The 12,361-nt window shown below is 38.6% G+C and overlaps 1 protein-coding gene across 1 annotated transcript in view; it reads left to right on the top strand.

Annotated features, from left to right (window-relative positions):
* The first annotated feature begins 5,123 nt into the window (after positions 1 to 5,123).
* The window catches only part of ACTN2 (actinin alpha 2), a 68,084-nt gene continuing 60,846 nt past the window's right edge, over positions 5,124 to 12,361 (top strand). Inside the window, exon 1 of the mRNA XM_064648743.1 lies at positions 5,124 to 5,567. Coding sequence (XP_064504813.1) covers positions 5,433 to 5,567 — 135 coding nt within the window. The 5' untranslated portion in view covers positions 5,124 to 5,432. The remainder of the gene's footprint in view (positions 5,568 to 12,361) is intronic.

Raw genomic sequence — 12,361 nt, 5'->3', positions numbered from 1 at the left:
TGAATTGACTTGCTCAAGGTCACACAAGGGCATCTTAAGCTGGCATGATCACCCCATATCTCAGCCCCGTGATTTTCCTTCCGCACAAAGGGCTGGCAAAAGCCAGTGATGTCAGTGCAGTCAGCGTTTTCTCCATACCCCTGAAGCCCAAGCTACGCTTTGGTAGTATTTGTCTGTCCCATAAATGTTTCTTGCTACACTTCATCCATGGCTGAATTTCAGGGACAGAGTAAGTTGTGTCTATATATAGCTGATGAAACACTTCGGGATCTCCTGACAATGACAGTTGCTACTATGAAGCTAGCACTGCATTTTTCCAGCTCTTTCTTAATTTTTGTTTCCAAACCTGTACTTTGAAATACTATACTTTTAAAAAAGTAATTAGCTACCGTATAGTTAATATCACCATGTATGAGTAGCGTGAAGAATTTTCAGAGCTAAAGTTTGTGTCTCTTGGTGCATAAATGTGGGAGGGCTAATATGCTTAGTGCCCATAGTGCTTTTCCTTAGCTCAGATAAAGAAATTTGGTTCCTAGATCTATGCTTCTCTTCTCTGCTCTCTCTGTTTTCTCTGTATGTGTTCATTTCAGGAATATGAAGCAAGTTTAAAGTTTATTCATACTGCCCTTACCTAATGAATTTAATTGCCTTTTTTATTTTTATGAACTTACAATATAGTGTGTTTCTTAAATTGAAGAAGGCAGGTTATATTTATTGTATTAAAAAAAAAAGGCGATGTCGCTTGAAATCCAATAAATGATAAATACATTTTTTAACACATCTCAGCTTTCTCCTTAGCTTTGTTCAGGAAATATATGCATAATTTTTAACAGAATCCAACATTTTGAACCAATTTAAATTATCATTATCTTATTTAAATAATTCATATTCTTGTTGGTTAAGCTTTAAACTAGTGGATATTTGCTACAAGCAGAAATACATTTTATGTGCAAGTGACAGTTATGACATGCTGTGAAAGTTAAAGGGCTTTTTGATCCCTTTTTTAAGATCCTGTTAACAGTTTACACAAGAGAATAATTAGTTTGAATTTCTTTTCTATTACCTTTCATTGACTTCTTTATTGAGAAACCATTCTGTTGTTCTTTTTCACAAAGAAACAGACAAACAAAAAGACTATGATTACTTAAAGACTCAATGACTGACTGAGCTCTCATGAGGTTCTTTATCTTTCTGTGGCCTTTCTGAGATAGTTTTGGCAGATATGAACTATTGTGTTCCTATACAGAAGTGTTAAAACTGAAAACTAATGGTGATTATTTCTACATCAGTTGATTGTTTCATGGGCAATTATTTAAGTAGAGAAATCTGGCTTATTTCTTAGTCTATATCTCACTAAGTTCGAATAGAGGAATGATCTGGTGAAATGTGATGGTCAGCATTTTTGTTTTATTAACAAGTCGTGGTTTTATTCTCATTCTAAGATTTTGTGAGAGGGAAGAATAAGAAGCGTGTTGAAGGATTGAACGTCTGAGGAACAGTAAAAAATGCAGACTGAGTTCTTGAGAGAATGGTATGATGGCTTTTGACAAGTAAATGAATGTTAAATAAAAAATGTGTGAAACACTTCCCATTTCATTAAAACGAATGATAAAGATTGACTTTCTTTAGTTAGAAAAGCCCTTTGATTCTCAAGTAGCTTAATGCAAAGCACGCTGGGAGGTATTTGTGTGACCTCACAGACCTGCTGCTCCTCTTAGGAAAGCCTGTTTGGTACTCCTCATACATGGGAAGTGATATCTGGTTGCCACAGTGTTCTCCTGAGTTCAAGGCATCATTCTTCTGGTTAGGCCCTTGCTAACATTTATATTAGCATGAACTACAACTGCACACCTTTTGCCAAATAAAAGATAAAAACAGTTGACAATTCAGCTCTGCTATCTCCATTTCTTGTCTCCCTGTGCAACCTTATTTCTTCTAATTCATTTGGCAATCATGAGTATTCTTTTTGTCTTGCCACATTGTAAAAAAACTCTGTCATTTCTACCTCAACTGTACTTGCTGACTCTCCGGTATCTTGCCATGTTAACTTAAAACTACTTATCCATGTAGTTCATTGTGTTTCTTTCTTTTTCTCTGTTTCTGACTTATGTTCTTTCTTTCCTGCTCAGGTTGCTAATCTCTGTTTTGATTTTATTTCCTTTCTTCTTAGGCACACATAGTTTGTAGCAGCGCAACTCTGCCAGCTTTAGTGGAGATAGTTCTAACCTACCTCTGATGTGGAAATAAACTGGTTGAAGCAAACTGCTTTATTCATACTACTGTGCTAGGCACAGCTTTGCTTTTCTCTTGTTGAGCTGAAAGAGGCATCTCCCTTTCCACTTCAAGTTTGGCGTCAGAGTTCCATTTTGGCTCTTCTTCCACTACGGACCTCCATTCATATGCTTCTCATTACCATCTGCACAGTTAGTTTATAAAATTAAATTAAAGTAGTAAACAAAATACCAGATACTCCTCCTAAAGCTCCATCTATAAATATCTCTTCTGCCTACTCATGCTCTCTGATTAAGAGGCAGTAAGCAGTTATTCAGAGAACCTAAAACATGTCAGATTCCATCAAGATAGGCAGGTGGTTTTGGTTTTTTTTTTTTTTTTTTTTTTAATGGGGCTATTCCATTTCGTTTTCTGTTTTATAGACAAAAACCCAACTTTCTGAAAATGCACACTGAAAAAGTTGAAGTCCCCTATACTTTTTGATCCAAAATGGACTAATATTACCTAGCCAAAGTGGATCTTGAAATACTTACTTTTTTAAATCTCTCAGACTAGCTGAGTGTGACTATGGTTCTAGCTTGGAACAATTTGGTTCTAGTTTGCTTGGAACAATTAAACATTTTTGTTTCATTTTCTTTGTTATCAAAGTACTATTTACATATGTACCAAGTAAACATGAAAAAATGAACAGTACCTTTGCAGCAGTGGCTAGGTATGCTTTGAGTAAATCCAGTTATTTTATGAAAAAACTTGGCAAACTTCTTTTATAATTCTGGAAAATTTGGCTAGACTTACTTTTGGTATCTAGAAATCTAGACATGGGTCTGACTCTAGTCCCAATCCACAGTGTGATTGGATATTCTTTGTCACCATCCCACCTCAGTTTTTATTTCATGACAAAGGCCCCCTGGCCTGTGTTAGAGGGTGAAGGCCAACATATAAAACATGGGGTTTAGCTAATACCTTCCTGCATGAAGCTGTCAGTAGCTGTAAGGCTCACCTGTACTGCATGGTGGGGAAGGGTGTGGTACCGTGTGACTTCATCCACATGGATCCCCAGACAAGGCAGTGCTGAGGAAAGGCACAAAGCTGGTTGCAGTGCCTCACCTCTAATGAGGGAGTGCATGAAAGGTCACAGGTTTCATTAGTGCAGGAGAGCTCTTTGCACGGAGGACAGCTCTGAGTCAGAGCATTACAGATTTATATCTATACTTCTAGGGCTTCTCTGACTTCTGCATTTCCTTTAGAAATTCTTCTGTGCTTTGTATGGTGAAAAAGAAGAAATGGTTTTACTAACTTCAAAGGCTTAAATTATCATTTAGGTGATTGCAATTGGACTATTTCAAACCACAGGTGACTACCGAGCTATAAAAACAAACCACACAAATTACACCAGCATACATTTAATGTGTATCTATGTGAACTAATTTGTTTTGTAATTGCAATTTGATATTGTCTGAGAGTATCCTAAGAGAATGCTCATCTGCACTTGAACAAAAAAGTCTAGGCAGCATTCACCAACATTAGTTCATTATATAGATGGAAGTGTAGCAACTTTGAGAGTGTTTGCACTGAGCAGGCAAAAAGCATGTGGTTCTGACTTTGCTGCTTAGATTTGGAATTTCATTTTTGGACTGTTTGTCTTACAGTATGTGCATCAGTCTTCAGAAGTTCAGCTTGCTTTTATTGCATGAAGTGTTTCAATCCTTTTCTGAATTCCGATTTGCAACCTTAGTACTGCAATTCCAATTTGCAACCTTAGTGCTGTATTTATGAAGTTTTTTTGAGCTAGTGAGTAGATATTTTCTGTGCATGTATGCATGTTCTTCTATATTGCATTGTTCTTCTATATTCTTATGGGCTAGAAGATGACTTGGCAGAAAGCAGAGCTTCAGTTAGCAATATGAAATAGAGGACATAAGCTGTAAATTATTGTGGTTATTCATCTACATTGGCTTAGAGACCTACTGTTGTCTTTACTAAACATTTTCCCCTTTTATATGAGTTTGTCACTTACAGCTTTTAAAAGCTCAGCTTTGGTGAGCATTTTCTTTTCCTAAGTGAGGATGGAATTGTATCCTGTGTGGCCACTGCTAGCGAGGATGACCTTGGCTGACGATAGGTGCAGGTATTAATGACAAGCTACATGAAGAACATAGTAAACTTGCCAATTCCCAGAAGAAACCCTGTTACTGGGACAACTGAAATGATATGGCACGGGAGATATGGGACAAGCTTGCCAGGGTGCTTGATCTCAGTGCTATCCTTTTGGATTTTGCTCTATGGGAAGCACGGGTAAATGGTTCCTGTCACACGTATGTGAAGTTACTGGTTCTACGGGCCTTTGTATGTGCTTCTTGGTGCCTGCTTTTGGATTTACTGAGACTGTTTCCTAGACAAAAATATATGCATTGCTTTTTAAAGTTGTGCTTCCATGCTTTCTGGTTAACTCCAGACCTGATCTCCAATTGAAATTGTTTCATCTCTTGAGTGTCCTTGTCTGTGCTGGCTCGTGTGATCCTTAATCCGAAAGTGTGAAGTGGCCCAAGGACAGATACCGACTTCAGACTAATGATAAACTATGCCAAACTACATTAGCAAATCATAGACGGGTCTTGAGAAGTAGAAATACATGTCAGTAGGAGGGGAGAAAAAAAAGACAAGTCTGTGTCAAATCGTAAGGCACGACAGACAGGCAGACGAGCTCCCGCAGCGCTGGCGGGAGACGAGCCCCCTGCCCATCCTTGCTCTCCCGCAGCCCATCCCAGGCTGCCCCGTGCGGGATCAGCGCCCGCCGCCCGCCGCCTCCCGCCGCGGGGCTGGGACCGGGGCCGCCGCCCGGAGCGCCACGTGACAGCCCGGCGGGGATAATAAGCCGCAGCAATGAGCCGCCCTGGGCTTCTCCGAGGGGTCAGCCGCAGGGACCGACAGCAGCAGCCACAGAGGGAGAGAGAGGGAGAGAGAGTGAAGGAGGGCAAGGGAGAGAGGGAAGCAAGGTCACCACACGTCAGCACCTACCTGACAGTTTCAGCCTCTGCTCTCAGCAAGATTCGTCCATATTCACTCCCTGTCACCTTGGAAAAAGGAAAAAAAAAAAAAAAAGAAAGAAAAGAAAACAGACACTGCTACCTACAACCCATCAGCAAGTAAACTCAAATTGTAGTAGAAGCCTCAGCAGCTGAAGCTGATCCCCCGGTAGCATGAACAGCATGAACCAGATAGAAACAAACATGCAGTACACCTATAACTATGAAGAAGATGAGTACATGACCCAAGAAGAAGAATGGGACAGGGACCTGCTCCTGGACCCAGCATGGGAGAAACAGCAAAGGAAGGTCTGAAAATAGTGTGTTTGTCTGTGTGGGTCTGTATGGAATGATGTCCTCTCTTTTTTCCATGCTGTATCTGGAATTGTCAGGGCCGTACAGTACGGGGTTCTAATAAAACATATTTTACATTGTATAAAACATGTATATAATGTATAGTTGCTATGCCATATTTTGAGGATAGTGCATTTGCTGTTTTTATTCTTAAGTGAAACCTATGTCAGATGAAAATGATTTATGAGAGTCAGGAGGTTTTTTTTATATTGCACTGGAAATATCCTGTCAGTGTCGCTAGATTTATGTATTAATGTTTCAGTAATTTTTAACTTCACTTCCTAGGTCCTCCTTTCAGAAAGCAGACTCTGAATTGATGTGTGCGCCTGGTGGATTTTGAAAAAGAGTAAATTGCAATTATAAACAGGGAGATGAATGAGATGGTTCAAAATTGGTGTGCAACAGAACTTTGCAATATTTCTGAGAGCAGACTGAGAAATCACTTTTGAAGTTGCGATCTTGCAAGTTAGCTCTTAGTAGAATATACTCTTCATTCCAACTGAATGATCTGACAAGGAAAGTATTGCCTAGAAATACATCCAGGCTATATTTGGAAAACTGTATTTCACGATTAGGTTCCCACATGCCAGTTCACTGTCTGGGAAAAAAACAGGTCTGTAAATATATTGGAATATACTGTTGTGTAGGAAACGCTTCTTGCCTTTTAGGTGTAAGAAAACTATTGAACCACCAAGGACTGCCCATGCTCTTTTTCTGAACATAGGCAGAAATTATGATCCCACATCAGTCTTGTCAGTGGTTTGATACTTTAGTAATATTTGCACTTCTAATTTCAGAACACTAAGTTTTAAACAGCACATGGAAAAGAGAGATGAAATATTGTAGAGGATTTGTTTCATTCTAATTTGAAAGGTGATGCTGAAGTCACAGCTGACAGATCTGGGATTAAAAGGTTATCTGCTGGTTACAAGAATGGAAAAAAAAGGGAGGGAGAGAAAGACAGTGCTCTGGACAATAAGGTTGAATATGTATTCTGCATAGCTGAGCAGCCCACTTCAAAACCTAAGTAGAAGGTGCCAGTTAAGATCTTATGAGTCTGTCCCACTGTTGCAGTCACAGCTTCTGTAAAAGCTATACTATAAATGTATAGCTATAAAAGTAAGAGCTGTTAGAATTGTTGGGGCCAGGGGGTTTGCTTTTCCATTAAAGTTTGTAGAGCTGGTATTTTCTGCTCAAATTTAGCTTAGAGTCTCCCTCCTTCTGTGAGTTTTAGCTGGTTTTATTAATTTTCTTACATTCACACCTGTTCGGGTCCTGCTGTATGAATATAGTGGGAGAAGTTCTCTAAGTTGAAGTTCACTTTTCTTGATCTAGCAGCTGCTGCAACTCCTAACCAATAATTAAGTTGTACTCATCAACACTGACATTAGTTTTAATTTGACACTCTTCAGATGGTCAACTATGTTTTTCTGTTTTATAAGGAGAATGGAAATTATCTTAGTGCTTAAGTGCTTTAGTGATTTGAAACTGTGCAGCTGTAAGAGGCTGTGGCTACATCTGATTAGGATTCAATTGTCCAGTATTTCAAAGAATGCTGTTTTCAAAAAAAATTGGACAGATTACTAGATAGTCAGCACTCTAATGCAGTTTTCCTTCAATGCAGACAAACGATCAAAAGTAAAGAGGACTTGGATTAGGAAGACGTTTTTATGTTTACAGTAAGTCTTGACTTTTACAGAAAATCGGGGAGTAGCTATACTACATTGAAAATTTTATGTTTCCATTCCCTGAACAGACAGCACTTCAGCAGAAAGTCAGATTTCAACATTGATAAATTAAAGCAGACTCTGCTTTACTTCCAACTTTATGTTGCCAGTTCCCTGGGTTTAGTTTTAATATTAACATGATAACATATTTAAATAAAATTTAGGAGTGGGGATCCTTACTCCTTGTCTTGGAAAGGAGTCTGAATTATTATTACATGAAAAGTACTTGCATGATAAAGGGTTGGTTAAACCTTGTAAAATTTTAAGGCTTCTATCTTTCTTAATTCATGCTAAGACAGTGGCAGAAAGCGCTTTCTTAATTCCTTATTTATTAGGAGAAGGTTGCAGGTACATGGGCACAGATCTTTGTTCTAACTGGTAATATAATATTGAAAAATGATCTCAGTGGAGCCCTGGCAGTTGGCAGCATATATTTTCTATTAGACAGTCTTGGATCAAACCAAAAATAAATGCCATTGTTTCTATTGTGGGCTGCCCTCTCCAGACTTGCCATTTCAGTGATATGCCTGGTATGAAATCTGTCAACAGATGCTGGTAACACATGATGACGTCCATAGGATTACAATGGATGTGACACCTAATTATAACCATGGAGTGGAGTATTATGGTCTGCTGTAATCCAGGCTCCTTGGTGGTCACAGATGCCCAAAAAATATGAAGTACACTATAGGAAAGAAAGATGAGTTGTGGTTTAGTTCTGTCTGAATGTGAGCAACAATTCAAATGCTTTAATTGAGGTAACATTTAGCCTGTGTCAACTCAGGAAATCAAGAAAATACAACAATTCAACCATTTGCTGCAATAGACACTATTGGCAGAAACTTAAACGGGATCATATGATTGGGCATTTCCAGCAACAACTTTAAAGAAAGACTAAATAACAAAAAAAAAAAAAAAAAAAAAAAAAATTGTATTTTGAATGGACATCCTGTAGATGTCCGTTAGTAGAAATGGACAGTAGATGTCCAATAGTAGAACAGACACAGTAGATGTCCAATAGTAGAAACTAATTAAAGAATTATGGCCTTGGTGTCTTTTGAACCTGTAGATGGGTACCATGAGATTGGAAACTTCTACAGTCTGCTCCTTGACCCAGTACACTTCCCCTGCCCACATGTGCCTAAGCAGTGGCTGAAAGATCTATGGGAGTGGCCCCTTGTTTCTTCAGTACTACACAGAAATAAAAAAAATATTGGAAGTACTTTTGGAAAAGTCTGTCCAGAGAGGGTGGGATTCTCTTCTTCATTCTGCCCCGTAACCCTAGACAAGGTCAAGTCACCTCGTTTTTCCCACTGGTAGAAAGAGGCTGGCCAGTGATAATTGTAAGAACTGGTAGAAGTGGTTTGTTCTATGGTCTGTCAGACTAGAGATCACTTGTCTTTCAGCCCCTACCCTGCTGGACTGGAGTGTGAACAAAAGTCATACTAGCTTATAGTGGAAGACTTAAAACATGATTTCTCTTTTCTCCATAATAAATATATTTTTCCATAATAAATATATTTCTCCGTAATAAATGTATTTTTTATATTTCTTAAGCTTCCAAAAAAAGGCTCAACAAATTCCACAAAGCTTTTGGTTTTCACTAACTATATCTCAGTATAACTAAAGGGGACATAGGGAAATAGAGTGTCACTTAGCTTAGGAAACCAAGCACAGCAGTGCTACTCAAAATGTGCACATACTGTATTTTTGCAATGTTTGATCTGCCAACACCGCTTAGTCAGACAGGTGTTTAACAGCACTGTCTTGTTTGTAACTTTTGCTATAAATAATTATAGGAGTGAGTGTGCTTTTTTAAACTTTGACATGAAATGTGTTTTGTTAGCTTTCTAAGGAAGACTGAAACAAGTGTGATCCCTTCTTCAGGATAGTTGTATTGTAAGACACTAAATTGGCTTCACATATTTAATATGTGGCTTCTGCAGTCATTCAAATGTGTCTGACACTATTGAATCAACACACGTAAAGAAAGAACTGGGAACATGTTCCTTGCCTTACTGATATTATTATATGTGGATGATCTTATTCCAGCTTGCTGTGTGGCCCTGGTACACCACTTTGTTAATGCAGAAGGGTTTTAATGTAGGTGTCAATGTAATTTCTGACAATTTTGATGGCTTTTTACACTGGTATAGAATAAAGACAAAGATTTAGAATATTTATTTACCTTGATATTGCCCTCTTTGTGAAAGCAAATCTTGATAACGCTGAACCTTGTGCATGAGTGAGGACTTCAGAAAAGATTCTCAAGGAAAGAAGCTGTATCTTTCCAGCCTTCAGAAGTACATATCAGATTACATTTTCAGTGTGACCTATAAGGATTTATCTGCATTACCTCCTTTGGCTGGTAATACAACTCCTGTTGTCCTTGCAAGTTAAAAAAAATGCATTTGGAAGACACATGTATGGCAAATTATTTGGAAGAAGCTATCAGGACTGTGAATGATGGGCAACATCCTTATTGTTGTAGTGTTGCTGCAACTTCATTAAGTTCAGCAGATTTGAGAGGTTCGTTGCAGCCTGAAAGAGAAATTGACCTTGTGTTCAGTCTGACTTCAGTGTCTATAAATAGAGTTAGACTCAGTGTCCCGGATTTACTCTGAAGTTTGCCTGGTCTTCTGTGGATGGAATCTAAATTGATTCCTTATCAGAAACCTCTTCCTGTAAGAATTCTACTGGTGTGTGAGAAGGCAGATATAGTGGAAGGAAACAGCTTTGTTCTTCAATGGAGGAGAGAAATAACAGAGCCTCAATGAATGAAAAAGAAATGTAAGGCAGAAAGAGGTTGGCAGGAGAGGCTGGATGCCAGCAGCAGAATTCAGTCCTGTAAACCACTTCTCACTTCTCCAGATTGAAATAATTGTTGTACATACTATAACAATATCTGCAATGTGTAGAGGGAATTCCAGCCTAGGTCTTCCTCTTTTACTGAGATTATCTGGAAATAAAATTAGCTTGATTTTTTTTTTTTAAACCATGCAAAATTCTATCCTTTAATAATGAGCCTTGACATTAGGCTCCATCGCACACACAGAAACCATCCACCGCTAGAGGGTTTTTAATGAGGTGACACTTTTTACCCACTTGGAATACCAGTGGGATTGTTGAGAAGGCACACAGATTCTCCTGTGCGAGTGAGCAGCGTGAACAGGGTCTGGATGTGAATGTAGGCGGTGTGGGGGAAGCAAAAGGTACACGCCTTTCTAAGAGAGTATGAACCTTCAGATTACTTATTCCTACTACTTACCTGTTAACTATTGGATATTTCTTATAAAGATGAGGGTACTAAGTTGAGTAGCTTTAGGACTACTTTCAGGAGGGGATTTATTATGCCAGGAGGAAATTCATCTAGACTCAAAAATGGAATGATAATGGGAAAACCATGTGCTATGATAACATATGCCATATCATATGATGAGTCCTACACTGCAATTCTCTCCCTCCCTTACCTTGTATGCAGATAATCAGGATGGTGTAGGTGTCTTGGAAGTTCTGTTGGTTGAAATGCAGGAGTTTCTGTTAGTACTAACAATTAAAAGAGCAAACAATTTCACCTTTTTTAGACTTTTTTTTCTAGTATTCAGCAAGTACTTGGCTGTCTTCTATAGAATAACAATGTCTTGCCAAATGATAAAGGCCACTATAGATGCAGAGTGCACCTTTATGAAACATGAAGTTTCAGCACTCCAAGGCCAAATGCTCCTCCAGGGGCATCAAGAATTTTCTTTTCAAACAGTGGATGCCAAAAACTCTAGTATTAAGAACAGACATAGAACATCTCTTGTTTTCTTTTAAATCCTGAGTGCTCTTCAAGTGATGATCTCAGTGGTAAATGGCCCCGTATGAGATCCAGCTCAGAACCTAGTAGTCAATGGATGAACTTAATTTTTTTTTTCTGCAACAGCATGTCTTGATTTTTCAGGATCTACTGTAACTGTCCCAAGTATTAGACATTGATGCAACAGAAGGCCATAGAGTTGCAGTTTCTCTTATCCTAGGAAGAGTTGCCATGAGGGCAGAAGGAGTCTCTGTAGAAATATGGGATGTGTTTATGGCTTGTTCTGTACAATTGGCCTCTTTGAGATTAGTGCTTGTTAAAATAGTAACATGTTAAATTCCTCTTGCTGATGTTACTTGCATGGAAGGGTGTTTGAGAGGAGCATGCTGAAAGGATAGTGAAACGATCGTATTTTGTCAGTGTGCTTCATATTTTGTCTTGGAAGCTGTCAGTTTTGTGTGCAGGCCTGAATACTGTGGTGCTGGTATATGAAAAAAAATTCAAAGAAAAGTATTACGAAATTCGCTTTACTTGAAATTATTAAGTACGTAGTTTGTTTGAATGGGAAGGTTTTCTTTACCAATACTGAGTGCGAGAAATAAATATATTACTCAATATTATGTTTTCTATTTAAACTCAAATGAACCTCTCAATGTTGACCTGTTCGAGGCTCTGTATGCGTTTGTTAAGTGTTGTCAAATTGATAACTCCTACAGTCTCAATTCAACTGTTAATTAACCCCCAGATATCTGCCCAGAACAGAACTGTATGATGGAAATAAATTATAAGGACCATTTTGTAATGGGAAGCAAAGGCTACCTCCTACCTTCATGCATAGATACACACCACAGCCTCCCCCTAAATTTGTATAGTAAAATGTTTGTATGCAGATATGCTGATCCAATTAGTAAGACAATAAGGATTGGAAGAAAGTATGGATCTGAGTGGGTTTCCATAAGCTGCGACCAAGGTGATTAAGAGCTAAAGAAAAGCTGTGTGTTAAGCAGTGGACTTTGCTATAATCTCTTGTGGGTGGGATGTCTGCATCTTGCTTGAATCTCTGGGTCACTGGAGCGCTGAAGAGAGAGGCTTGGAAGACCTCTGAGGGTTTCCAGCCCTGAGGCTGCAGTAAATAGGGAATCCATACTCATACAATTGATTGTCCTGTGCAAGCAAAAGCAGGACCGAGCTATATTCTATAAACTAATGAATCTCAATAAGAA

Source organism: Pseudopipra pipra, chromosome 3, assembly GCF_036250125.1.
Source record: "Pseudopipra pipra isolate bDixPip1 chromosome 3, bDixPip1.hap1, whole genome shotgun sequence".
NCBI classification, from domain to species: Eukaryota; Metazoa; Chordata; class Aves; order Passeriformes; family Pipridae; genus Pseudopipra; species Pseudopipra pipra.
Note: the sequence above shows the minus strand (reverse complement) of the source record. Positions and strands in the feature narration are given on the sequence as shown.